Here is a 27690-nt window from a genome sequence, read left to right as displayed (position 1 = left end):
ATAGGGGATGGATGCTCCTTAGAGGAAATGCAGAAAAACACACTTCCTGCTGTGATGCCCAAGTGAAAGAGAAAAACAAGGAAGATGCTCCCTTTAGAAAACCCCTTTTGCCTCAATGTATCAGCTACAGAGCCCTAGACATCAAACACATCATTGCACTGCAGAAAAATTCATAACAGGTTCTGAAGCACAAGCTCAGTTGACCAGGACACTGACCTGGCGTGTAGATCACCTGAGCAAGCCGAGATGGTGCCTTAGAGCTTCCTAGAAGGGTTGCAACTGCCATTTCCACTCTCTCAGTTTGAAACCATTTGCTAGAGTGGGCAGGATTCTACCAGTGGCATGGTGGGCTGCAAGCTCAAATATTGGCCATTTCTGTGTTCTTTTGTGTCTGCCAAATGAAGGGACCCCTACTACTTCCTTTGCCCCTTCTCATAACTCATTATTTCCTATGAAGCTTTAGCTGCTGATGGCTTTTCTCATCCCTTTTCCTTTTATATATCTACCTATAGGCCTGAACAGAGGCAGAGATTCCATATGGCCTCTCTGCTCTTATTTTGCATATCACAGGGATTAACTCTTCCAAATCAGATTCATTCCCCCTCCCACTCATTTAGGGAGCCCTCAGCAGCACAGCCTGAGAATAAAGCATACTTTGTGCAGGTTTTTAATTGCTCCTGCTTTTTCACAGATCTCAGGTTGGCCTGACAAATCTGGTTTCTCTTTCCCGTAACTCCACATTTTTTTAAAAAAAGGAAACAGCCAGCAGTACCTAAAAATAGTATGTAATTGCTATAAGACTTTTAGAAAACCTGCAAGCCCAGAAATAACCAGGAGAGCCTTCACCAACCTGGTGCCCACCAGATGTTTTGGACAACTCCCATCATCCCCAACCGGCAAGTGGTAGTCCAAAAGGGATGGAGGGCACCAGGTTAGAGAAGAATGAATTAGGATATGGAGGAGTCCACTGTAGGACCCCTGTTCTCCACCACCCTAAAAGCTTTGCTCTACTGAAAATATGGGTACACCCCCTGCCATGATGAATGTGTCCATCAACCCCTCTTGAGCCCCTCCAGCCCTGAGCCAACAGACCAGAGCCCTGGCTCCAGAGAAGACAGCGGCAGGAGCACTTGAGAATGGGGGCCACCGGCCCTCTCTCAGCCCAGCCTCCCTCACAGGGTGGTCATGAGGATGTTCTCATGCACATCCTACTGAAGCTCTTGGGAAGAAAGGAAAGACACGAAGGTGATCCACAGGTGCAACTGCTCAGAACCCACACAAACACCTGTGGAAGTCTTAAGAGCCCAGGCGTCCCCTCCGACGCCACATGCCCGCCTTCCTCTTTCTTACCTTGTTCTTCAGCGCTTCTTCCAGCTTCTGGAAGTCATTATTCCAGACCAAGCCGTGCAAAGGGAACTTGCTGTCGGCGTCCCTCGAAGAGCTCATCCTGGGCCGATGGGCCCCTTCTCCCCCCGCGTCAGGGCCCGGAGGGGGCACAACGCCTTGACACCGGCAGCCCACTCCTCTCAGGTCATGCCCTCCGCTGCCCCCAATGCAGGCTGGGGAGCACCTCTCCGCCCCCCGCCCCTCCTTTGGGTGCCCAGCGAAGCCCCTCACCCCTCTCGGAATCTGTGGGAGGTCCTCGTCAGCTTATGGGCTCCCCCTAACCTTTCCCCTTTCACCCCCCACCCCACCGCTCCTACGCTGCTCCTCCTTCCTCGCCCCCCGCCAGGCTGACCCGCCCGGCCCCGCGCCCGCTTGTGGGGACCAGGAAGGAGGCCCCGGGAGGAGGAGGAGGAGGAGGAGGAGGAGGAGGAGGAGGAGGAAGAACCGCGGCCCCTCCCCTCGCGGGCGGGACGGCCTTCGGAGGCGGTGCCGGGAGGGGGGAATCGCTCAGGGCAACCGCCCGCCTTCCCTCGTCCGCTCCCTTGAAGCCGCGGGCGCCATGCTGCGTGCGGGCAAAAGCGTCAGCCCCGCCCACGACACACCCACGCTTCCTGCGCTGCCCGCCATGATGTCTGAGGGCGGCCCACAGTCTCCTGGTACTCCGGCGGCCATCTTGGAAGAAGGCAACTGGTATTGTCTCTCTCTGCTTCGCTCGCGCTTCCCTCCGACCACCATGGTGACTAAGGGCGCCGTTGCCGCCGACGTAGATCAGGCGGCCATGTTTGGAGAGGGCGACGTATTAGCTTATCATAGAACCATGGAACTGTGGAATTGGAAGGGACCCCTGAGGGCCATCTAGTCCAGCCCCCTGCCGTGCAGGAATCAAAGCTACGGCATCCTTGACACATGGGCCCCTAACTTCTGTTTAAATACTTCCAGTGAAGGAGAGTCCACCACCTTCCCAGGGCGTCCATTCCACTGCCAAACGGCTCTTGCCGTCAGAAAGTTTTTTGTGAGGTTTGATCAGAATTTCCTTTCTTAAGAATCCCTTGGGAAGAGAGGGAACTTTCTTTTCTGAAGCCAAGATGACATGGACTAGAATCGACCAAATATGGGTAACTAGAGGAATGGCACCAAAGACAAGAAAAGTGGAAATCTGCCCAAAAACCTGCTCCGACCATAATCCTGTTAAGATGGAAATGAAACTAACACCAACTGGCTCCTTTAGATGGAGGATGAATGACACCTTATTTAGAGATGAAGAAGTGCTTGTTGTTGTTGTTTAGTCGTTTAGTCGTGTCCGACTCTTCGTGACCCCATGGACCAGAGCACGCCAGGCACTTCTGTCCTCCACTGCCTCCCGCAGTTTGATCAAACTCATGCTAGTAGCTTCAAGAACACCATCCAACCATCTCATTCTCTGTCGTCCCCTTCTCCTTGTGCCCTCCATCTTTCCCAACATCAGGGTCTTTTCCAGGGAGTCCTCTCTTCTCATGAGGTGGCCAAAGTATTGGAGCCTCAGCTTCACGATCTGTCCTTCCAGTGAGCACTCAGGGCTGATTTCCTTCAGAATGGAGAGGTTTGATCTTCTTGCAGTCCATGGGACTCTCAAGAGTCTCCTCCAGCACCAGAATTCAAAAGCATCAATTCTTCGGCGATCAGCCTTCTTTATGGTCCAGCTCTCACTTCCATACATCACTACTGGGAAAACCATGGCTTTTACTATACGGACCTTTGTTGGCAAGGTGATGTCTCTGCTTTTTAAGATGTTGTCTAGGCTTGCCATCGCCTTTCTCCCAAGGAGCAGGCGTCTTTTAATTTCGTGACTGCTGTCACCATCTGCACTGATCATGGAGCCCAAGAAAGTAAAATCTCTCACTGCCTCCATTTCTTCCCCATCTATTTGCCAGGAGGTGATGGGCCCAGTGGCCATGATCTTCGTTTTTTTGATGTTGAGCTTCAGACCATATTTTGCGCTCTCCTCTTTCACCCTCATTAAAAGGTTCTTTAATTCCTCTTCACTTTCTGCCATCAAGGTTGTGTCATCTGCATATCTGAGGTTGTTGATATTTCTTCCGGCAATCTTAATTCCGGCTTGGGATTCATCCAGCCCAGCCTTTCGCATGATGAATTCCGCATATAAGTTAAATAAGCAGGGAGACAATATACAGCCTTGCCGTACTCCTTTCCCAATTTGGAACCAATCAGTTGTTCCATATCCAGTTCTAACTGTAGCTTCTTGTCCCACATAGAGATTTCGCAGGAGACAGATGAGGTGATCAGGCACTCCCATTTCTTTAAGAACTTGCCATAGTTTGCTGTGGTCAACACAGTCAAAGGCTTTTGCATAGTCAATGAAGCAGAAGTAGATGTCTTTCTGGAACTCTCTAGCTTTCTCCATAATCCAGCGCATGTTTGCAATTTGGTCTCTGGTTCCTCTGCCTCTTCTAAATCCAGCTTGCACTTCTGGGAGTTCTCGGTCCACATACTGCTTGAGCCTTCCTTGTAGAATTTTAAGCATAACCTTGCTAGCATGTGAAATGAGTGAAATTGTGCGGTAGTTGGAGCATTCTTTGGCACTGCCTTTCTTTGGGATTGGGATGTAGACTGATCTTCTCCAATCCTCTGGCCACTGCTGAGTTTTCCAAACTTGCTGGCATATTGAGTGTAGCACCTTAACAGAATCATCTTTTAAAATTTTAAACAGTTCAGCTGGAATACCATCACTTCCACTGGCCTTGTTATTTGCAGTGCTTTCTAAGGCCCATTTGACTTCACTCTCCAGGATGTCTGGCTCAAGGTCAGCAACCACACTACCTGGGGTGTACGAGACATCCATATCTTTCTGGTATAATTCCTCTGTGTATTCTTGCCACCTCTTCTTGATGTCTTCTGCTTCAGTTAGATCTTTACCACTTTTGTCCTTTATTATGGTAATCTTTGTACGAAATGTTCCTTTCATATTTCCGATTTTCTTGAACAGATCTCTGGTTCTTCCCGTTCTGTTGCTTTCCTCTATTTCTTTGCATTGCTCGTTTAAGAAGGCCTTCTTGTCTCTCCTTGCTGTTCTTTGGAAATCTGCATTCAATTTCCTGTATCTTTCACTATCTCCCTCGCATTTTGCTTGCCTTCTCTCCTCCGCTATTTGTAAGGCCTCGTTGGACAGCCACTTTGCTTTCTTGCATTTCTTTTTCATTGGGATGGTTTTAGTTGCTGCCTCCTGTATAATGTTGCGAGCCTCCATCCATAGTTCTTCAGGCACTCTGTCCAGCAAATCTAAATCCTTAAACCTGTTCCTCACTTCCACTGTGTATTCATAAGGGATTTGGTTTAGATTGTATCTTACCTGTCCAGTGGTTTTTCCTACTTTCTTCAGTTTAAGCTTGAATTTTGCTATAAGGAGCTGATGATCTGAGCCACAGTCAGCTCCAGGTCTTGTTTTTGCTGACTGTATAGAGCTTCTCCATCTTTGGCTGCAGAGAATATAATCAATCTGATTTCGATGTTGCCCATCTGGGGATGTCCATGTGTAGAGTCGTCTCTTGTGTTGTTGGAAAAGCGTGTTTGTGATGACCAGCTTGTTCTCTTGACAGAACTCTATTAGCCTTTGCCCTGCTTCGTTTTGATCTCCAAGGCCAAACTTGCCAGTTGTTCCTTTTATCTCTTGATTCCCTACTTTAGCATTCCAATCCCCTATAATGAGCAGAACATCCTTCTTTGGTGTCACTTCGATAAGGTTTTGTAAGTCTTCATAGAACTGGTCAATTTCAGTTTCTTCAGCACCAGTAGTTGGTGCATAAACTTGGATTACTGTGATGTTAAAAGGTCTGCCTTGGATTCGTATCAAGATCATTCTATCATTTTTGAGACTGCATCCCAGTACAGCTTTCGCCACTCTTTTGTTGACTATGAGGGCCACTCCATTTCTCTTACGGGTTTCTTGCCCACAGTAGTAGATATGGTAGTCATCCGAACTGAATTCGCCCATTCCCGTCCATTTTAGCTCACTGATGCCCAGGATGTCAATATTTATTCTTGCCATCTCATTTTTGACCACATCCAACTTACCCAGGTTCATGGTTCTTACATTCCAGGTTCCTATGCAATATTTTTCTTTACAGCATTGGACTTTCCTTTCGCTTCCATGCATATCCACAACTGAGCGTCCTTTCGGCTTTGGCCCAGCCGCTTCATCAGCTCTGGATCTACTTGTACTTGTCCTCCGCTCTTCCCCAGTAGCATGTTGGACACCTTCCGACCTGAGGGGCTCATCTTTCAGTGTCATAACTTTTATATGCCTGTTGTCTTTGTCCATGGAGTTTTCTTGGCAGGGATACTGGAGTGGCTTGCCGATTCCTACTCCAGGTGGATCACGTTTGGTCAAAACTCTCCACTATGACCTGTTCATCTTGGGTGCCCTGCTCGGCGTAGTTCATAGCTTCTCTGAGTTCTTCAAGCCCCTTCGCCACGGCAAGGCAGTGATCCATGAAGGGGAAGAAGTGCTTAAGAAGGCCCAAAAAACCTTGAGAGACTATTTTGAGATAAATATGAGGTGATGGACTATATGGAACTGGCGGAAATGACTGGCAGAATCCGAGACCAGGGAGAAGAGTCGGTGGAAGAAGATTGGAAGAAATGTAAAGACTATCTACAGAAATATTGTAAAATTGATGAATGTTAGAATGATGTTGGATAGAAATTAAGTGGTTTTCAGCTGTAATATTATAAGGGAATATGAAAAATGGATTATTTAGGTAAAAACCTAATGTCATAATATTTTAAAATTAAAGACTAGGATAAACAAAGAGGATAGGGATTTGCTGAACCAACAAACTGAATTGGAATACAAAAAAGGGAGGCGTGAGGAGGTCCGGGGAATAAGCTAATGAAAAATAAGTAATGGAAAGATGGAGTTGATTTTAACCTTTTTTATTTTGTTTTTTTCCCATTTTTATTTTGTAATACTTTGAAAATCTTAATAAATATCTTATAAAAAAAAATTTCCTTTCTTAGCATTTGAATCTACTGGTTTGGGTCCTACCCTCCGAAGCAGGAGAAACAAAAGCTCACTCCACCCTCTGGATAACAGCCATCATATCCTGTATGTCTGGCCATCCTGTCCCCTCGCAGTCTCCTCTTTGCAGCCTCAACATCCCTGACTCCACCAACTAGACCTTGGATCATCTTGGCTGCCCTCCTCTGCACACCTTCCAGCTTATCAATATCCGGTCTTAAACTGTGGTGCCCAGAACTGGACATCCCAGGTAGGATCTGACCAAGTCAGAACGAGCAAAGCCCAACCCAGATGCCTGACCAAAGGTTGGTTGCTTTGGGTTCCCCGCTTCCCTCAGGGAAAGCCCAAGCCAGTGCCTCAGCCATGAGACCTGGAACAGACGCAGGATCCCAGAGCGAGCCTAGCTGCGTTGAGGTGCCACTTCTGGTGGGCTCAGCCATGGCTTAATTTCTAGCCAAGAGAGGTGCCATGGCCTCCCATGCTTCCTGGAAGGCTCCAAATCCCACCTAATTTTTTGGGGGGAGGGTACTTTTATTCAGGCAAATGGGAAGTGTACTGGTCCAAGGCAGAACCATAGCAGTTTGCCACTTTGTTTTTCAAAATTAACCTCCAAGGGAGAAGCAGTTCATCTCTTCTATCCCAACGGTTCATTAGAAGAACTGTGACTTTAAGAACACCTGCCTGAGCTTGTTGTTTTCCTCCTCCCTCCCAATCTCTTTTTCCTTGTGGGTTGTGTATTTTAAATTGCAGAGCTAAGGGCAAAACTGTCTACTAGTTTTTGTAAGCTGCTTCGCTGCAGGGGTGTGTGTGGCTGAATAGCGAGACAGAAATGTTTTAGAATGATAGATGAAGGGGGAAGGCACGCCCGGGCACAGCAGGGGAAACTTGGAAGGGGGGGGGCTTTTACATACAAATCTGAAAAGCAGCTGCCTGGTCTCCCCAGTTCCTCCTCAGATGGGGGACTCACTGGCATTCAAGATACATCCGCTTGTCTGTCTGGGAGCAGAACATAGCAAATTTTCTTGGAACCTCATTCATCACAGCCAGTGACATGCCAGGGGGCTTCAGCTTAAATAGCCACCCAAGGTGCTTCTTGGACAGGCTGTGGCTGTGCCAGCAAAGAGGACAGAGGGGAACTTGGCCTCTCCTTCGCTGGTTTGGAGGCTGCAGGGCTACAGAGCAGGGAGGGGCTCAAAAGAGGATCACCAGATTGAGGAAGTGCTCTCATTGGGCAAGTAATATTTGCATGGGGTGCAGATGGAACCCTGGTTAACTCTGCTATCAGCACATGACTGGGGTGGCATGGTGGCTTAGGCCTGCCTAGAGCTGTACAATCCCAAATAGATAGATATCTCGTTGGCCACTGAGAATAGAAGGATGGACAAGATGGGTCCCCTTTGGTCATCCATTAGGCTCCACTTACCGTATGTCCTATTCTGATTTCACAATGGGGCAAGGTCAGTAATTGCAGCACTGTGGAGAGCTCCAGGTGAGCTTTTATGAGGGCTTTATAGATGATCACCTTCCAGGCTCTGCCCCTTCCTTGGATCAAAGGGTTTAAAGAGGCAGGTCTCTGGCTTGGGATTGAATCACAGAATCATAGAATTGTAGAGTTGGAAGGGAATCCAAGGCTCATCTACTCCAACGTCCTAAAATGCAGGAAACTCAACTAAAGCATCCATGACAGATGGGCATCCAACCTCAGCTTAAAAACCTCCAAGGAAGGAGAGTCCACAACCTCTGGAGGGAGACCTTCCACTGTTGAATGGCTCTTCCTGTCAGAAAGTTTTTTCTGATGTTTAGTCAGAATCTCCTTTCTTGTAACTTGAAGCCATGGGTTTGAGTCCTACTCTCCAGAGCAGGAGAAAACAAGCTTGCTTCATCTTCCATGGGACAGCCCTTCTGATTTTTTAAGAGGGCTATCATATTAATTTTCTTCCCTAATTTTTCCTGGAGTGTCAATTTTATAAAAACAGTAGCACTAATAATGGACCACCTTTACCCACAACAAATATGGTCGCCGCATGCCTCGCCTTTCCCGGCGGCAAGATGGCCGCCCGAGGCCCCGCCCCAGCGTCCCTCGTCACGGACCCTCCGCGCGGCGATGGTGAGGTGCGCACTTGGCGCAAGCGGCTTGGCGAATGCCTCGGCTCGCGCGAAGAGGTGCGCTAGTGGCGCGCGCACGCGCAGGACGCCTTCCCCGTGACTGGCGGGGCTGAGAGGGACCCGTTAGCGGGAGCGGCGGCCCCCCGAGCGGCTCCACCCGGCCCGGCTAGGCCATGTCCAAGCGGCTGCGGAGCAGCGACGTGTGCGCCGATTGCAGCGCTCCCGGTAAGCGCCGCGGGAGACCAGGGGCGGGCGGGGGGCCACCGCGGAGCTCGAAGGACCCAGGCGTCCGAGGGACCCAGGCACCCCAGGGCTGCTCTCTCGTCACGGGGCTGCCGCGGGAGAGCCGCCGGGGAAAGGCAGGGCTGCGATCCCGCTGAGGGGAGGCCCGTCTGGGGGTGTGCAGGGGGCCTCTGGGCATGTGCAGAGGGCCTCCCCTCGCAAGCGGGTGGGGGAAGGAGCAGGTGCCGAGGGGGGAGCTGTCGGGGGAGCCCCGGCACCTCTCCGCTCTGGGCTTGGGGTGTCTGTGAAAGAGGGAGGGAGGGGTTTAAAGAGGGGGCCCCCATCTCCCCTTTGCACATGGGTTTCCCTTGCCCGCCCGGGAACAAGAGGCTTTGCTGGATGGGCCCCACTAGCCTCCCAAAGGCTTCCCCCGGCCCGTGGGATGCAGGATGCTAGGCTAGAAAGGCCTTGGGCCTGATCCATCCACAGGTGGTTATGTTTTCCAAAATCACCAGCACCCAGCTTGGGGGCAGTTTGTGGGACACACCCTCTTCCCCCAGGGCCTTTGATGGAGATGACATTCTGGGCCCCAAACAGGAAACCAGCTGCGGAAATTGCGCGTCCTGCCTTGAGTTAATTGCAGGTGGCAAGAGAAAGCAGCAGCCAGTTCTCAGAAACCACCCGGCTCTGCTTGTGGTGGCACAAGGGGCCCAAGCCTTTCCCCTGTACCTTGGATGAACAAGCCAGAATTGCCCCTGACATCAGAGCCTCGTGTGGCTACCAATGGTTGCCCCGTGGGCTGTTGTTGTGGATCTTCCTGCCTCAGCGAATCTCAGGTCTGCCTCGTGGTCTGGGCACAATTCAAGGTACCGGCTCTGGACGATTTCTTCCTCCCCATTGCACCATCATGAAAGTACTACTTCAGCTCTGCCATTTGTGGGCTGAGTTCATACAGCCGAGGGCACTTGGGCATACACCACAACTGTGGCAGTCACTTCCCCCAGATCAGACAGAGGCAACTTTGGTAATCTGTGCCCCCAACTCAAAAACACATGAGTTGTCCTTCTGTAAGTAAGTTGCCAACTTGTACTAGTTGGGGAGCCTGCCTAGCATCAAGTACAAAATATGTATACTGGCATACTGCACATAAATCCCAAATGAGAGCTCTGAGGTTAAGCGTAGATGCTCTTCTTTCTTGCAGCTTGCAATTCCACTTTGCTGCATTGTAAGTAAGTAGTTTTTAGGGTAGAGGCTGAGTTGCCGTGCACCTGAAATGCACAGGGGACCCTAATAATTTATGTGGAAATGGGAATTGCTGGCTGTTTCAGCAGTCTTGCCCCATATCTTCCCCCACACTTAAACAAGTATGCAAGCATTTCTTCATTGTGTGCGTTTTTCAGCTCTTTCAGGGAGAACTGACAATTTCCCTCTGCTGTTCTTACAACTTCTCTAATAATGATGCACCTTTGCAGTAAAGACAGTAGTGCAACAGATGTTCTATTCAGCTTCAGTTCAAGAGATCTCATGCTTTGCCAGGCACCTTCCCGTTCTGCTCCGGTTCACCAGACAGCTTGGCTTGTGACTCAAGGCCAAATCTGGCTTGATGCTTGTCATGCTTCCTGTTTTGCATGACCCTGGCATGTTCTTTGCAGCTTGTTTTAGCTCATAGAATCATAGAATCATAGAGTTGGAAGAGACCACAAGGGCCATCGAGTCCAACCACCTGCTAAGCAGGAAACACCACCAGAGCACTCCTGACATATGGCTGTCAAGCCTCTGCTTAAAGACCTCCAAAGTAGGAGACTCCACAACACTCCTTGGCAGCAAATTCCACTGTCGAACAGCTCTTACTGTCAGGAAGTTCTTCCTAATGTTTAGGTGGAATCTTCTTTCTTGTAGTTTGGATCCATTGCTCCGTGTCCGCTTCTCTGGAGCAGCAGAAAACAACCTTTCTCCCTCCTCTATATGACATCCTTTTATATATTTGAGCATGGCTATCATATCACCCCTTAACCTCCTCTTCTCCAGGCTAAACATGCCCAGCTCCCTTAGCCGTTCCTCATAAGGCATCGTTTCCAGGCCTTTGACCATTTTGGTTGCCCTCCTCTGGACACGTTCCAGTTTGTCAGTGTCCTTCTTGAACTGTGGTGCCCAGAACTGGACACAGTACTCCAGGTGAGGTCTGACCAGAGCAGAATACAGTGGCACTATTACTTCCCTTGATCTAGATGCTATACTCCTATTGATGCAGCCCAGAATTGCATTGGCTTTTTTAGCTGCCGCATCACACTGTTGGCTCATGTCAAGTTTGTGGTCAACCAAGACTCCTAGATCCTTTTCACATGCACTGCTCTCAAGCCAGGTGTCACCCATCTTGTATTTGTGCCTCTCATTTTTTTGCCCAAGTGCAATACTTTACATTTCTCGCTGTTAAAATTCATCCTGTTTGTTTTGGCCCAGTTTTCTAATCTGTCAAGGTCATTTTGAAGTGTGATCCTGTCCTCTGGGGTGTTAGCCACCCCTCCCAGTTTGGTGTCATCTGCAAATTTGATCAGGATACCCTTGAGTCCATCATCCAAGTCGTTGATAAAGATGTTGAATAAGACCGGGCCCAAGACAGAACCCTGTGGCACCCCACTAGTCACTCTTCTCCAGGATGAAGAGGAACCATTGATGAGCACCCTTTGGGTTCGGTCAGTCAGCCAGTCATGCCCTGGGTGCCTTCTCTGAGCTCAGTACAAATCCAGATTTCCTTCCTTGTTTGGTGATGCACAAAGTAGAGTAGTTTTTAAAATATAAAAACTGGACCTGAGAAACCCAAGCACTACCTGTGGCTGAAGTGGACGGTAGTGGAATTTATTTGCAACCAAACTCTTGCCTCTCTCTCTTCCTATGCTAAATGTACCACTGTTTTTCTTTCAGACCCATGTTGGGCATCAGTTAACAGAGGAGTTCTGATTTGTGATGAATGCTGCAGTGTTCATAGGAGCCTGGGCCGGCACATCTCCCAAGTCAGGCACCTGAAACACACACCATGGCCCACAACGCTGCTTCAGGTAACACACACTGGGCTCATCATGCCATTGAGCCTCGCTGCTGCCCATGCAAATGACCACCCCTCCTGCCTAACAGCTTCCCATAGTAGTCGTGTGTGGCCCAAAGGTGGACGGGGCAGAGGAAGAGAAGAGCTCGCTTGTGAAGAGCTTGAAGAGAAGAGAAGAGCTTGCAGGGCAGCAGCTGAAGAAGGAGCAAAAAGGGTTTTCTTGTGTGTGTGTTTCTTTGTGGCTGATTAGCTGCTCTCCCTGTGCAAAGGTCAGAGGGGGCAGGGTTTCTGTTGAGGCAGGGGATTAGCTGTGGGAGGTGCTTATCAGAGCTAGCAGGGCAGCGGCACGTGCCTGGCGGCGCTCGCAGTTTGATACATCTTTTAGATTTAGGGGAGCTAGTCTCAAGCGTTTGTTGGGGGAGACCTAGGTTTTTTTTTGGGGGGGGAGTTATTTGTCCTGTCTTCACACTTTTTATGATGGAGGACCGCTGTAGCCACCCCCAACAACACGTTCTCAAGATGGAGGGAGAGGGAAGAGCTGCAGTCGCCTGCGGTTCCTGCACAGTGTTTGCCATCTTGCCAAATGTTGCAGGCAGCTTTACCTGCAGCAATTGCATGTTGATTGCCCTCTTAGAAGACAAAGTCCAGCAACTGGAGGAACGTGTAGCTACGCTCCAAAGAATTAGAGAGCTGGAGCTCTTCTTGGAAGCAACAGAGAACACCGTCTCCACCAAGGAGGAGACAGGGGACTCCCCTGAGAAGGAGGCTAGTTCACCAACACAGGAGCCAGATATATGGAGAAACGTGACTCAAAGAAGTAGGAGGCCCAGGGTTCGCTCTGATTGTTTAGAAATACACAATCGCTTTGAGGTCCTCTCCCCTAGCATGGAAGACGAAGAGCAGACTCCATTTGAGGATCTCTCCCTCATTACAGTCGATCAGGTATATGAAGACGAGCAGCAAAATCAGTCCTCAGGGAATGTGCAGGCGACCTTGGAACGGACAGCTCATGGAAGAACCCCGACCAAACCTAAGAGGAGGCGTGTAGTGGTGATAGGGGATTCCCTACTTAGGGGAACAGAAGCAGTGATCTGTGGGGCTGACAAGATGTCTCGGACAAGATGTCTCTCCCCGGGGCTAAGATCCAAGATGTAACTGAACGACTGCAAGGAATCATAAAACCCACTGACAAATGCCCCTTCCTCTTGGTTCATGTGGGAACCAATGACACTGCAAGCAATAGCCTCCAGAAGATCAAAAGAGACTATGAGGCTCTGGGCAGGAAATTGAAGCAATACAATCTATTTAAGAGAAACAGACCAGACAAGAAAGGAGGAGGAGTGGCGTTATATGTCAGGGATGCGTACACCTGTGAAGAGATCCAAGATTTAGAACCTCAAAGCCAAAGTGAGAGCATTTGGGTCAAAATTAAGGGAGAGAAGAATAACAGTGACCTCACTGTGGGAGTTTACTGTAGATCCCCAAGCCAAACGGAGGACATAGATGATGCCTTCCTGGAACAGATGGCCAAGCATGCAAAAGGAAGGGAGATAGTAGTAATGGGGGACTTCAATTACCCGGATATTTGTTGGATGTCAAACTCAGCCAAGAGCATAAGGTCAAACAGATTCCTCACTGGCCTTGCAGACAACTTCATTGTCCAGAAAGTGGGAGAAGCAACAAGAGGAACAACCATTTTCGATCTGGTCCTAACCAGTGTTGATGACATGGTTAGTGGGGTAGAAGTGGAAGGATCATTAGGCGCGAGTGATCATGCTCTTCTGAAGTTTACTATACAGCGGAAAGGAGCAGCCAAGCATACTAGGACTCAATTTCTTGACTTTAAGAAAGCCGACTTCATAAAACTTAGGGAAGTGCTGGGTGAGATCCCATGGACAGTAATACTAAAAGGAAAGGGAGTTCATGATGGCTGGGAGTTTGTTAAGAGGGAGATAGTAAAAGCACAACGTCAGGCAATACCAATGAGACGGAAACATGGAAGGTGCTTAAAGAAGCCAGGGTGGCTATCTAAAGAACTTTTAACTGAGTTAAGATTAAAAAAGGATGTGTACAAAAAATGGAAAAGGGGGGAAACCACCAAAGAGGAATTCAAACAAATAGCCAGCACGTGTAGACACAAAGTCAGAAAAGCTAAAGCACAGAATGAACTCAGGCTTGCTAGAGAGGTTAAAAGCAACAAAAAAGGCTTTTATGGGTATGTCCGTATCAAAAGGAAGCACAAAGAAACAGTGGGGTCACTCAGAGGAGAAGATGGTGAAATGCAAACAGGGGACACAGAAAGGGCTGAACTCCTCAATGCCTTCTTTGCCTCAGTCTTCTCCGATAAAGAAAACAATGCCCGACCTGAAGAATTTGGAGCAAATGATTCAGCAGAGGAAACACAGCCCAGAATAACTAAGGAGATAGTACAAGAATACTTGGCTAGTTTAGATGTATTCAAGTCTCCAGGGCCAGACGAACTGCATCCAAGAGTATTAAAAGAACTGGCAGATGTGATCTCAGAACCACTGGCAGTCTTCTTTGAGAATTCCTGGAGAACAGGCGAAGTCCCGGCAGACTGGAGGAGGGCAAATGTTGTCCCTATTTTCAAAAAGGGGAAAAGAGAGGACCCAAATAATTACCGCCCAGTCAGTCTGACATCAATACCAGGGAAGATTTTGGAGCAGATCATTAAGCATACAGTCTGTGAGCACCTAGAAAGGAATGCTGTGATCACCAATACTGTAGTCAGTATGGATTTCTGAACAATAAGTCATGTCAGACTAACCTGATCTCGTTTTTTGACAGAATTACAAGCTTGGTAGATGAAGGGAACGCAGTGGATGTAGTCTACCTTGATTTCAGCAAGGCATTTGACAAGGTGCCCCATGATATTCTTGTAAAGAAGCTGGTAAAATGCGGTCTTGACTATGCTACCACTCAGTGGATTTGTAACTGGCTGACTGACCGAACCCAAAGGGTGCTCATCAATGGTTCCTCTTCATCCTGGAGAAGAGTGACTAGTGGGGTGCCGCAGGGTTCTGTCTTGGGCCCGGTCTTATTCAAAATCTTTATCAACGACTTGGATGATGGACTCAAGGGCATCCTGATCAAATTTGCAGATGACACCAAACTGGGAGGGGTGGCTAACACCCCAGAGGACAGGATCACACTTCAAAACGACCTTGACAGATTAGAGAACTGGGCAAAAACAAACAAGATGAATTTTAACAGCGAGAAATGTAAAGTATTGCACTTGGGCAAAAAAATGAGAGGCACAAATACAAGATGGGTGACACCTGGCTTGAGAGCAGTACATGTGAAAAGGATCTAGGAGTCTTGGTTGACCACAAACTTGACATGAGCCAACAGTGTGACGTGGCAGCTAAAAAAGCCAATGCAATTCTGGGCTGCATCAATAGGAGTATAGCATCTAGATCAAGGGAAGTAATAGTGCCACTGTATTCCGCTCTGGTCAGACCTCACCTGGAGTTCTGTGTCCAGTTCTGGGCACCACAGTTCAAGAAGGACACTGACAAACTGGAACGTGTCCAGAGGAGGGCAACCAAAATGGTCAAAGGCCTGGAAATGATGCCTTATGAGGAACGGCTAAGGGAGCTGGGCATGTTTAGCCTGGAGAAGAGGAGGTTAAGGGGTGATATGATAGCCATGCTCAAATATATAAAAGGATGTCATATAGAGGAGGGAGAAAGGTTGTTTTCTGCTGCTCCAGAGAAGCGGACACGGAGCAATGGATCCAAACTACAAGAAAGAAGATTCCACCTAAACATTAGGAAGAACTTCCTGACCGTAAGAGCTGTTTGACAGTGGAATTTGCTGCCAAGGAGTGTGGTGGAGTCTCCTACTTTGGAGGTCTTTAAGCAGAGGCTTGACAACCATATGTCAGGAGTGCTCTGATGGTGTTTCCTGCTTGGCAGGGGGTTGGACTCGATGGCCCTTGTGGTCTCTTCCAACTCTATGATTCTTGATTCTATGTTTGTCAACATTTCCTAACCTTTTGCTTTTGGTGCTTTTTAATGTTTTATAATGTAACTGCAGTTGTATGGGGGAGTGGGGGGGGATGCCTGCAAGAAAGGCTGCTTTCACCCTTCCACAGCTGGCAATATAAAATCAGAAGGCTTGTGGTTGTTGCTTTAAAAAGCATCCTGCCAAGTGTTTTGGGGCCACATAAAACAGTAGCTAATTAGACATAGGTTCCTTTACTGAAAATAGTTTAGCAGGCAAAGAAGGGGAAAAAACTACAGGAAACGTCGTGAGCTTATCGGTTATTTCATTTATGGTTTGATTGATTCTGGTGTTGTGTGTTAAAACAGCTCTGGGTTTAGTTTTTTTTAACAATCAAGCATTATGTAAATTTTAATAAATAAAATAAATTTTTGAAGAAGTAATGAAATGAGACACAAATGGCAAAAAGACAGAATATTATGGATCAATGCACATTGCTGAATGTGTCTAGAGACTGACTATGCAGCAGACTTCAAAACTGGTCTGGGGCCTTTTGAAATACTGAAGTGGATGTTTTTTGCGCATTAAACCCAATACTCTAACCCTTAACTTTATTCTAAAGGTCAACAAAACTTTGAGCAGAGCGTTGAGAAGGGCTGTTTCTGTTATAAAATTTTTGCAGACATTTTGGCTAAAAGACTAAAAAAAGTGTTAATGGAAGAGATTCATAAAGACCAAGCAGGCTTTCTCCCTGGTAGACATTTGTCTGATAATGTGAGAAACATAATCAATATTTTGGAAAAATTACAAGTGAACATATATACTAAGGCAGTTTTGATATTTGTGGACGCGGAGAAAGCTTTTGACAACATTTCTTGGAGTTTTATGAAGAAGAATCCACAGGGGATGGGGGTAGGCCAAGGCTTTGAAAACAGTATAAGTGCAATTTATTCAGAACAAAAGGCTAAATTAATTGTAAATAACGTTGTGACGGAGGAATTTAAGATAGAAAAAGGGACACGACCAGGTTGCCCAATCTCCCCATTGCTTTTTATATCGGTCCTGGAGGTTCTGCTGAATATGATTAGAAGAGACCAATTGGTTAAAGGTGTACAAGTCGGAGCTAAACAGTACAAATTGAGAGCATTTGCAGATGACTTGGTATTGACATTACAGGAGCCAGAGTCTAGTACTAAAAGGGTTTTGGAACTGATTCAAGAATTTGGTCAGGTTGCAGGATTTAAACTGCATAAGTTAAAAACAAAGGTCTTAGAGAAAAACTTAACAGTGACTGAGAGAGAGAGGTTTCAGAATGAGACAGGCTTGACAGTGGTTAAGAAAGTGAAATACCTGGGGATTAACATGACAGCTAAAAATGGGAATCTATTTAAAGACAATTATGAAAAATGCTGGGCTGAAGTGAAAAAAGATTTAGAAATTTGGTCAAATTTGAAGCTTTCACTGCTAGGCCATATTGCTGCAATAAAAATGAGTGTATTGCCTAGAATGTTGTTTCTGTTTCAAACATTGCAAATTTTGGACAAAATGAGTTGCTTCAAGAAGTGGCAGAGAGATATCTCTAGATTTGTCTGGCAGGGCAAGAAGCCTAGAATAAAATTTAAAATACTAACGGACGCAAAGGAAAGAGGTGGATTTGCCCTGCCAGACCTTAAACTTTACTATGAATCAGCAGCTTTTTGCTGGCTGAAAGAATGGCTGCTTCTTGAAAACACAGATATTTTGGATTTAGAAGGTTTTAATAATGTATTTGGATGGCATGCATATTTGTGGTATGATAAGGTCAAAGTACACAAAGCATTTAAAAATCATATTGTCAGGAAAGCATTGTTTAATGTCTGGATAAGATATAAGGATTTATTGGAAAACAAAACCCCAAGGTGGCTGTAACCGATGGAAGCGAAAGCTCAGAAAAAGCTCAATATGGAGGCCAAATTGCCGAAATATTGGGAAATTCTGGAACAAGAGGGAGATAGACTGAAACTGCAGAGTTTTGAGAAACTAAAAAATAAAGTGCGAGAATGGCTTCATTATTATCAGATAATGGAGGCATACAATTTGGACAAGAAAATTGGCTTCCAGGTGGAAAAATCAAAATTAGAAACAGAACTGTTAGAACCCAAAACTAAGATTTTGTCAAGAATGTATAACTTGCTGTTGAAATGGAATACTCAGGATGAAACGGTGAAATGTGCTATGATTAAATGGGCACAAGATGTTGGACATAACATAATGATGGCTGACTGGGAACAGTTATGGACCACAGGTATGAAATTTACGGCATGTAATGCCTTAAGAGAGAATATTATGAAAATGATATACAGGTGGTACATGACACCAGTCAAGCTTGCAAAAATCTATCATTTGCCTGAAAATAAATGTTGGAAATGTAAAGAAACTGAAGGTACATTCTTTTACCTTTGGTGGACATGCCCAAGGATTAAGGCTTTCTGGGAGATGATCTATAATGAAATGAAAAAGGTATATAAATATATCTTCCTGAAAAAACCAGAGGCCTTTCTCCTGGGCGTGGTTGGCCAATTGGTGCCAAAGAAGGACAGAACTTTTTTTATGTATGCTACAACAGCAGCAAGAATACTTATTGCAAAGTATTGGAAGACACAAGATTTACCCACTCTGGAAGAATGGCAGATGAAGGTGATGGACTATATGGAATTGGCGGAAATGACTGGCAGAATCCGAGACCAGGGAGAAGAGGCGGTGGAAGAAGATTGGAAGAAATTTAAAGACTATTTACAGAAATATTGCAAAATTAATGAATGTTAGAATGATGTCTGAATGTAGTTAAGTGGTTTTAGCAGCAATGTTATTAAGGTGTATGTAAAAATGGATTGTTAACAGATGAAAATTCAAAGTTATAATTTATTAAGTTAAAGGATTAAGATAAAAACAAAGAGGGAAAGGAATTGCTGAATTAATTAATAGAACTGGAATACAAAAAAGGGAGGTGTGAGGAGGTCAGGGAAGTAAGGAAATGAAATGTAAGGTACGGAAAGATTGATATGGTTTTTTTAAAAATGTTTATTATCTTTTTTCTGTATTTTGTTTTTTTTATTTCTTTTCTCTTTTTTTATTTATGTAATCTTTTCTTTGAAACTTTAATAAATATCATATTAAAAAAAAGAGAGAAGGGCTTTTTCTGTAATAAATGCTGGTGCATTATAGAACGTTTGCAGAGTACAGTGGTGCCTCGCAAGACGAAAATAATCCGTTCCGCGAGTCTCTTTGTCTAGCGGTTTTTTCATCTTGCGAAACAACCCTTTTAGCGGATTAGCGCTATTAGTGGTTTAGCGGATTAGCGGCTATTAAAGGCTTAGTGGCTTAGCGGCTTAGAAAAAGGGGGGGAGCGGAAAAAAATCGGAACACTCGCAAGACGTTTTCGTCTTGCGAAGCAAGCCCATAGGGAAATTTGTCTTGCGAAGCAGCTCAAAAACGGAAAACCCTTTCGTCTAGCGGGTTTTCCGTCTTGCGAGGCATTTGTCTTGCGGGGCACCACTGTACATCTGCAGAGCTCCATGCCAGCAACAGGACAACTGTCACCTAGCGTCTAAGTTGCTCTGGACAAGAGGAAGACACCAACTCCATGCTTTGTATTCTGCTTTGTTTTTTGCAGATGTTGGAAACCTTGTACAGTAATGGGGCTAACTCCATCTGGGAACATTCATTGCTGGATCCTGCATCTGTCATGAGCGGAAGGCGCAAAGCAAACCCCCAGGACAAAGTTCAGTAAGTTGGATCGGGGCAGGGGTGGGGAGCAACGCCTCTATCTTCCCTAGAGGGCCAAAGGGGCAGACCTACGGCAACCTCCAGCAAACCATGGCCAGGGCTGGAGCCGATGTGAGCCAATCCTGATCCTGCCTCCCACATTGCCCAAGCAGAGGAAAACACTCTTGGTGGCAGATGTGACTAAAATGGAGAAAGCCTCTTTATTCAGAGAGCTATTTGGGGGTGGGCGTTGGAGGAGCACACCGGATCAAAATGTCAGAAGTGTGGCTGAGTCCATGGCCTCCTGCTGCTGGAGGAGCACGATTGGGATGCTTGTTTCAAATCAGCATGTGAAATTCAGACCACCTCTGTGGTCTCCTGGGCCATGGCATCTCTTGCATGGCATGCTTCCTCTCCCCATCAAGTGGAATTTTTTCTCGCCATCCTTCGCCAATGGGGACATTGAGTATTTTTATAGAAAGTGAATTATTATTATTTAAATATTATTGCATTGTTGTTGTATCTCACCCATCTGACGGGTTTCCCCAGCCACTCTGGGCAGCTTCCAGCATATATAAAAACATAATAAAACATTACACATTAAATTCAGGGCTGCCTTCAAATGTCTTCTAAAGGTTATATAGTTACTCATCTTCTTGACATCTGATGGGAGGGCATTCCACAAGGTGGGTGCTACTACTGAGAAGGCCCTCTGCAAGTGTTCATCTTACCCACAGGATTACGGCCTTAGTTTCAAGCTAAAGGTGCTTAATTAGGGATCACAGGCGCAACTACTGAGTAAAAAGGCATTGGGAGCAAGACTTTGTCAAAAGCCCTACTGAAATAAAAATACATTACATCCACAACATTCCCCTGTTCCACCAAGCTTGTAACTATCCAAAAGTAGATCTCACTCATGAGACGTTTTAATGCTCTTCTGTGGTGTAGTTCCTTTTCCTTTTGACTCACTTGTAGCCCCAATAAAGCGGAATTCATCAGAGCAAAGTATCAGATGCTGGCCTTTGTTCATCGCTTACCATGTCGGGATGATGATAGTGTGACTGCCAAAGACCTTAGTAAGGTAAGATTCCCTCTCATGAAGACCTCTGAGTTTGGATCAGGCTGAAGGCCCATCTAGTCCAACATTCTGTACTCACTAGATGCCCACTTTATGGGTAGGGAGCTGATCAGGATGTGTTCCATCCACAACATTTAGCTGCCACCCTGACACTTTGGGGGGAAAGGTATGATTGAGTCCTAAATGCTTCAGAGGCCACTCTGTGTCAAAATCCAAATTCTGATTCAGAAAAAAGAAACTTAATATTTCCTTTTTTTACTAATGAGGAATTGAAAAAATAACTTCATTTTTTACAGAATTGGATGAAATTTACAGGCACAGTAGCCCCTCCTGATTGGATAAAGGACTACCAAATTAGACACAAAAAGGTTTAGGATTCCTCCCTCCGCCACTGGGCTCATCTGTAAAATTCATCCCTTCTCCCCCCAAAAAGGGAACCATCAATACTTAAAAAAAGAAAAAAGAAAATGTTTCTGCAGAAATGGACTAACTTTTCAGGCAGGGTAGCCCCTTTTGTGTGTTTACAGTTTGGGGGTAGTTAAAAATGATTCATTTAATTGTTTTATAAACAACTTGTATGAAAAAAAGGGTACATCAAAGGTGAGAAATTTGCCAAATAACAGACAAATCAGCCCAGGGATTTTAGTGCTTGGTGTCTTTGAAGTTGATTTTGAGCAGGTGGGAGAACTAGAAAGGATTTGCTTCCTTCCCTGTGATATATTGTGGGCAATATGAAATCTTAGAGGTGTCCCTCGGAAAATAACCTGCAAAATTTTGGAAGCTAAGATGTAGAGGCCAGAGGGTTACAATGAATGAAAACTAAGAAACACAGCTTCAGGCTTGTATTCTGCTCAGTGACATCAGTTAAATCTTAAGTGTGAAGCTGATCTGAGTGGATGTTTTTATGAGAGACAGAGAAACATCTGTCGCTCCCTCCACACCAGCCTTCCCCAGCAGAGAGTCTCCAGGCGTTTTGGGCTGCAGCTGGGATGGACGGGTGTTGGGGGCCCCAGGTCACCTGGAGAGCTGCAGGTCAGGGGAGGTTGCTCCACTCCGCCTGCCATTTGATAAACCTTTTTCATGTCTCCACACCTTATTTGTTGGTTGTAGTTGGCAGGTGGCTAGATGCCAGCCTTGGCGTCCCCCAAAGCAAGCCCCTCTGGGAATCCCTGGAAGGAGTTTCTGGGACTGTCAGCACAGGTTTCTCAGCTGCGGTGAGGCAAGAGAAAATTCTCTGCTGACCTCTCTCTCTCCCTTTCAGCAACTCCACTCGAGCGTCAGGACGGGGAACCTGGAGACCTGTTTGCGGCTTCTCTCTCTGGGCGCCCAGGCCAACTTCTTCCATCCAGTAAGAGAAGGCCTTTCCATGAGCTTGGCCATCATTGCTTTGGGCTGGTCTGCAGCAGCTTCTCAGCAAATGCCTGTTAACTCCCCTTTGCAGGAGAAAGGGAACACCCCGCTGCACGTAGCTGCCAAGACGGGTCAGATTTTACAAGCGGAGTTGTTGGCGGTGTATGGGGCTGATCCTGGCACACAGGACTCCAGTGGGAAGACGCCTATTGACTATGCAAAGTGAGCCATTTCAAGCTTGGGGTGGGGGTATTGTTGGCAGGAAAAAAAACTAAGAGCAAGTTCCCAAATCCCTTTTGGAGTGGGTGGGAGATGGACCAAACCTCCTTACTATTGAATTTTGCTGTTTAGTGACATGAAAAACTTTCTCACCGTATCCCTTCCTCTGTTTCTGAGGCAACGGAGGATCTCTGCAGCTAGGTTAGAAGGAGGAGCTCTATGTGCTGTGGGATTCTTTCACCCAGTTAAAATAAGGCATGGTGGCTTTCAGTGCCTTATTTTAGATCGCTAACCTGTGCAGTACAGTGGTACCTTGGGTTAAGAACTTAATTCATTCCGGAGGTCCGTTCTTAACCTGAAACTGTTCTTAACCTGAAGCACCACTTTAGGTAATGGGCCTCCTGCTGCTGCTGCGCTGCCGTCATGCGATTTCTGTTCTCACCCTGAAGCAAAGTTCTTAACCCGAGGTACTATTTCTGGGTTAGCAGAGTCTGTAACCTGAAGCGTCTGTAACCCGAGGTACTACTGTAGTATATTTCACTCACTCTGTGAGTAGGATTGCAGCCTCAGAAGTCACCTGCAACAGATTTTTATTTTTGTTCTTACTGATGTTTTCAACTCAACAGTAGTGATTTCTGAATGAATCTCCCACCCACCTTTTGCCCAATAGGCAAGGAGGGCACCATGAGCTGGCAGAACGCCTTGCGGAAATCCAGTACGAGCTCACGGACAGGCTGGCATTCTATCTTTGTGGCAGAAAACCTGGTAAGGGTCTGACTAGGTTTATTTCATGTTATTGTGGTTATTTCATTTCCCCCCATAAAATTTGTATATTGGTTGATTGCTAAAAATAAACAAACTTCAGAGTAGTGTCTCATACCCTCCAACATTTCTCTGATGAAAATAGGGATGTCCCATTCCATAATGATAATTTTACTCTTTATATCTCAGCACATCTGACTGAGTTGCTGCAGCCACTCTGGGCAGCTTCCAACATCTATAAAAACATAATAAAACGTTAAACATTATAAGAAAAAAACCCTTCCCTATACAGGATTGCCTTCAGACGGCTCCGGGGTCGGATAACTTCATACTCACCACCATTTCCCCAATGAAAATAGGGACGTCCTTAGGAAATGTGGGGCATTCTGGGATCAAATCAGAAACCAGAAGAACTTCTCTAAATCAGGGACACCCCTGGAAAATAGGGACACTTGGAGGGTGTTTGTAGAATAAGAGTAAGAGTAAAAAAGAAAAAGACAATAAAATTATCAGTAAAAACAGTTCAAAAAAGCTGTTAAAACATCCAAAAACTTAAAAGTCAGCGATAAGCTAAAAATGGATTAAAACCCATGTCAACATTCTCCATATCTGAGAAGGCTTGTCAAAGCCAAAATGTTTTTAGCAGGTGCCAAAAAGAGTGCAGTGGAGGCGCCTGCCCGATGTCCACAGGCAGGGAGTTCCAAAGTGCAGGTGCTGCCACACTAAAAGATTTCTTGCTAAGGCAGAACAATAATTAGGTGGCCCCGGTAACTGTGCTGGTTTTGTTGATGGAATCAGTTGAGGGGCAGACCTGGGGTCACTTTATGTACTGTTAGCAACACCTTGAAGATGGCTCACTAGCAAGTGGGCAGCTTCTACAAGTCCCTGAGCAGAGGTAGTCTTATTTCTATCCTGCTTTGCTTCTAGAGAGCTCAGAGTGGAGTCCATGGCTCATGTATCCCCCTGCATCTACTTGTTTGAGAAGTGGTCCAGCAGGAATGGGGAATATGTTCATCCTGGGTCGCCATTATCTTTTAACCCCACATGGACTGACATGACTGCTGTAGCTTAAGGGAGGAGAGATTTTAGACTTGCAGGAACTACTTGACTTTTTCCTAGAACTGCAGTCTGGTATAAAATACCGTATTTTTCGCTCCATTGGACGCACCGGACCATAAGACGCACCGGACCATAGGAGGGGGAGAACAGGGATTTTTTTTTTCTTGTTCTCCCCCTCTAAAACAAGGTACATTCACCAGAACTTGTGGGGCTGGCGGTGGGGGGAAGCGCTACTTTCCCCCACCTCCAGCCTCAAAGATCCCTGAAGCCTTTGGAGCGCAGCGCCCCGCTGCCCTACAGAGGTTTGCGCGCAGCTGTCCCCAAGCTAGAGCAGTGAGATGGAGCCCTCCGTCTCGCTGTTCTGGCTTGGGAACAGCCTTGCTAGCTTCTGTAGGACAGCGGGGTGAAGGCACCGTCCCCAAGCTAGAGCAGCGAGACGGGGTGCTCTGCAGTGCTCCGTTTTCCTGTTCTGGCTTTGGGCTTAGCGGCGCAGCCTGCATTCGCTCTATAGGACGCACACACATTTCCCCTTAATTTTTGGAGGGGGAAATGTGCGTCCTATAGAACGAAAAATAAGGTATGTATTCTGATCCCAGGAATTTGTTTGGAGTACCAGAACTGAGGTGAGCTCACATTCCTTTCACACAGAAATCCACACCTGGTGACACCCAAGCTTTATTCACTTCTGCAGTCTAGTTTGGGTGTGGGAGGGGTCATTCTGTTGCTGCTATAAACAGATGGGAGTCAGAAACCCTTACCAATCTACTGCAGGAGATCCAGATCTGCTTCTGCCTGTCCTAGCCCTGCCAGAATGCAGCCCTCAGACCTCTCCAGTTTATGCAGGCACTGAAAAGGCTGCTCAGCTGAATCAAGTTGTGGCTTGTGGAGAACTGTGGGTTGAGATAATGACATGATCCTTTCTCGCACCTAATGCTCTTTTGAAACTTCATTTTCAGATCACAAAAGTGGACAACATTTTATTATACCTCAAATGGCAGACAGGTAAGAATGCAGACTAAGCACTAATAATATGTGGTAATAGTATTGTTGGCCAAATCAAATGACAGTCGTAGATTCGTTTGATTGTCAAGAGTGATGTGCGCTCAAGCTTTGCTTTTTGTCTTCCTTCTCCTTGCAACCTCTCCTTGTCTTCTGTTAATTGATTGAGGTGCCTAAAGTCTTTTCTGATTGGTGGGGCAGATGTTGATAAATAAGGCAATAACATTAATAAATTTAATTGATATTTTTTCTCCTGCTGCGGTCCCTTGGGGATTAAGACGGCTGTAAGTAGTTCAGTAGTTTAATTTACCAATTAACTCTGCTATGTGAGGGTTGAAAAGTAGGTACTTATCACAAAGCACACTGATAACTCAGCTGTGCACTAGAAAGTGTGGACAATAAGTGTGGGTTGGTTGTTTCATTTCTGCGTATTATGTGACCTGTTTTTGCAGAAGTTGTTAAACTGAGGGTCTGTGTTCTGGCCAGCGCACCCTTTTGAGATAAGCCTTTCATCTCAGAAAGATTTATCTCAAAAGATTACTCAGGACAGGGCTTTGAGTGTGGCTGCCCCTGTTCTGTGGAATAACATCCTGCCCACTATCTGGACCCTCCGGAAAGAGTTGAAAACATTTTTGTTCCAACATACCTTCCTAGCTGGACAATTGGGTCTTTGCCATGAATGTCTAGTCTGTATGGTTTTAGGTTTGTTTTAAGTGTATCTGGGTGTTTTTGGGTTGGGGAGGTTGTGTGTGTGTGTTTAATTGTTTTTTCCTGCTCCCCTCCCTCTGTTTTTTTATTGTACATCACCTTGAGATGATTCTGTTGAAGGCGATCAATACATTTAGATGGCGACTGATAATATATCCAGTGCTTTGGGGAGCGCAGGGGTACACATACCCCTAAACCTTTTGTGAATCTTTGTACTTTTGTCCATTTACTGTATTTATTTTCCCTGATTTGAACTATAAAATGGTGATTTTCTTGAGTTAAAATGAGAGTACCCCTAAACATTTTTTTAGGGGGGAAATCCCTGAATATACCTTTAGGTTATCTCTCAGGGTGTGTGTAATTAAGTTTATATCAGTCTATAGGCTGACATTCTAGCAGAAACTGTCCACAAGCCTGCCTGCTATGAGAAGCAGATAGATAGATAGATAGATAGATAGATAGATGATCGATAGATGATATAAAAGCATCAAGCAGCACTTCACACAAGCTTTCTCTGGATCCCGTTTAGAATTCAGTTAATCACTTAAATAACATACGTGTTACTGTGATTAACAAAACAGGTTTTATATTTATGTGGCAAACCATTTCTCCTTCCTTCTTCATTAGCTGCTGTGATAAAAAATGAAATGATGCAGTAAAAAGCAAGAGGACTAAACTACAACTGTGTCTGCATTCTTGGTCAAGGAATGACAGGCGCGTTACTTTAATTTTCACCCCTCTTTGTTTATTCCTTGCCTGGTGGTGCTTCCAAGGTTCAGGTGTCAATAAATACAGTGATGACTTCTTTCTTTCATAGCAGTTTAGATTTGTCAGAGCTGGCCAAAGCAGCCAAGAGGAAGCTTCAGTCGGTGAGTAACATTTTCTCTCTGCTTCCCCGCTCTCAGCTTTGGCATTTCAGGGAGGAGGATTGGACCCTGGGTGGGACTGGGGAGGGTGCAGAGGGTGGGTTGGATACAGAGGGAGTACAGCTTACCAGGAGTCTTGAGTGTGGAAAGCAACAGGGACAAAGGAACAAGCCTTAGGGGCTTTTAAAGATTTTTATATCCTTCACTTTAAAGAGTGCGTTGCTGGTGTTAAACTCCTGGGAGTAGCCAGCAGCAACTCGAGGAGCATTTGGCCCTTGCTGAGGTGCCAATGGATTGACTGCTGGAAGTCGGCAGCCCTTGCTGGCTGAGTGGAGATTGTGCCACACTGAGTTTGTACCACATTGTCCCTCATCTGCCCCACTGCCCGTTTGCATGCTCTAAAGAGCCGCCATCCTTCCACGGACTTGATGTCAATAGAATTGCCCCAGACACCCATTGGCTTCCCCTTGTTTGAGTGGGGCAGGGCCTCCCCATTCTACCCCAGAGCCCACCAAGCCCAGCTTTGAAGGGGCTGGTGCCAGAAGAGCAGAACGTGTGTGTCAGGGGTTTAGGAGCAGAGGCAAGGGCAAGGGAGGAAACAGAGAGCGAAGGGGAGGAGGCAGAAGAAAAGATGAGTGATGACGACGACCCGAGATCTCCGAGTCTTTCCAGTGAATCAGAGGATTCACAGAAAGGAGCACCAGTGGCCAGGGCAAGGGGGGAGTCTAGGGGGGCACCCCAGGAAGATAGAGCCAGAGGGGACTCAGAGGAGAGCAGTTGGAAATCGGGACCAGCGTCACCGCCAGAGAGCAGGGAAGAGGAAGGGAGCCAGGGGGCAAGCGCTGGCAGCTCACCACAGGAGGGAGGGCATGAGTCAGGAGTGGCCACACCTCCATCGGGGAGCGAAGAAACGGTTAAGAGGAAAGTGGAAGGTTGGGCGCGCGCGCCAAGTTCAAATGCAGAGGAAGGCGGCGCAGTAAGCAGCCCGGAAAGGGAGCCAGGTCCTAAAGCCCGGCGCAAGGAGGCAGGAGGGTCCGGGTCAGCGTCAGAAGAATCCCGGAAGGAAGAAGCCCCGGGGGGTAGAGGGACCCAGAGGAGGACAGTCAGGCGGAAAAGGTGGAGCAGGGCTAGGATATTAAGTTGGTGCGCACGGGGCGGAGACTCAGAC

At 46.6% G+C, this 27690-nt stretch overlaps 2 protein-coding genes and 1 long non-coding RNA gene across 12 annotated transcripts in view; 2 read left to right on the top strand and 1 right to left on the bottom strand.

Moving 5' to 3' along the window:
• The window catches only part of ANKRD13A (ankyrin repeat domain 13A), a 35447-nt gene extending 33867 nt beyond the window's left edge, over nt 1–1580 (bottom strand). For all 5 annotated transcript variants that reach the window (XM_082196091.1, XM_082196093.1, XM_082196092.1 and 2 more), the window contains exon 1: nt 1351–1580. In XM_082196091.1, the coding sequence (XP_082052217.1) occupies nt 1351–1446 (96 nt within the window). In that variant the 5' untranslated portion in view covers nt 1447–1580. The remainder of the gene's footprint in view (nt 1–1350) is intronic.
• The window catches only part of LOC309517099, a 393909-nt gene extending 387891 nt beyond the window's left edge, over nt 1–6018 (top strand). The window contains exon 6 of the long non-coding RNA XR_014213150.1: nt 5928–6018. This is a non-coding gene — a long non-coding RNA (uncharacterized lncRNA). The remainder of the gene's footprint in view (nt 1–5927) is intronic.
• A 2563-nt stretch (nt 6019–8581) lies between these two features.
• The window catches only part of GIT2 (GIT ArfGAP 2), a 61071-nt gene continuing 41962 nt past the window's right edge, over nt 8582–27690 (top strand). For 4 of the 6 annotated variants that reach the window (XM_082196081.1, XM_082196082.1, XM_082196079.1 and 1 more), the window contains exons 1-9: nt 8582–8731; nt 11651–11784; nt 19390–19502; nt 20457–20562; nt 21821–21907; nt 22001–22131; nt 22799–22893; nt 24906–24951; nt 26474–26525. In XM_082196081.1, coding sequence (XP_082052207.1) covers nt 8680–8731; nt 11651–11784; nt 19390–19502; nt 20457–20562; nt 21821–21907; nt 22001–22131; nt 22799–22893; nt 24906–24951; nt 26474–26525 — 816 coding nt within the window. In that variant the 5' untranslated portion in view covers nt 8582–8679. The remainder of the gene's footprint in view (nt 8732–11650; nt 11785–19389; nt 19503–20456; nt 20563–21820; nt 21908–22000; nt 22132–22798; nt 22894–24905; nt 24952–26473; nt 26526–27690) is intronic. The other 2 variants (XM_082196084.1, XM_082196080.1) reach the window with 1 other exon arrangement.

The sequence above is a fragment of the Podarcis vaucheri genome (genome assembly GCF_965113315.1).
Source record: "Podarcis vaucheri genome assembly, chromosome: 13".
Lineage (NCBI taxonomy): Eukaryota > Metazoa > Chordata > Lepidosauria > Squamata > Lacertidae > Podarcis > Podarcis vaucheri.
Note: the sequence above shows the minus strand (reverse complement) of the source record. Positions and strands in the feature narration are given on the sequence as shown.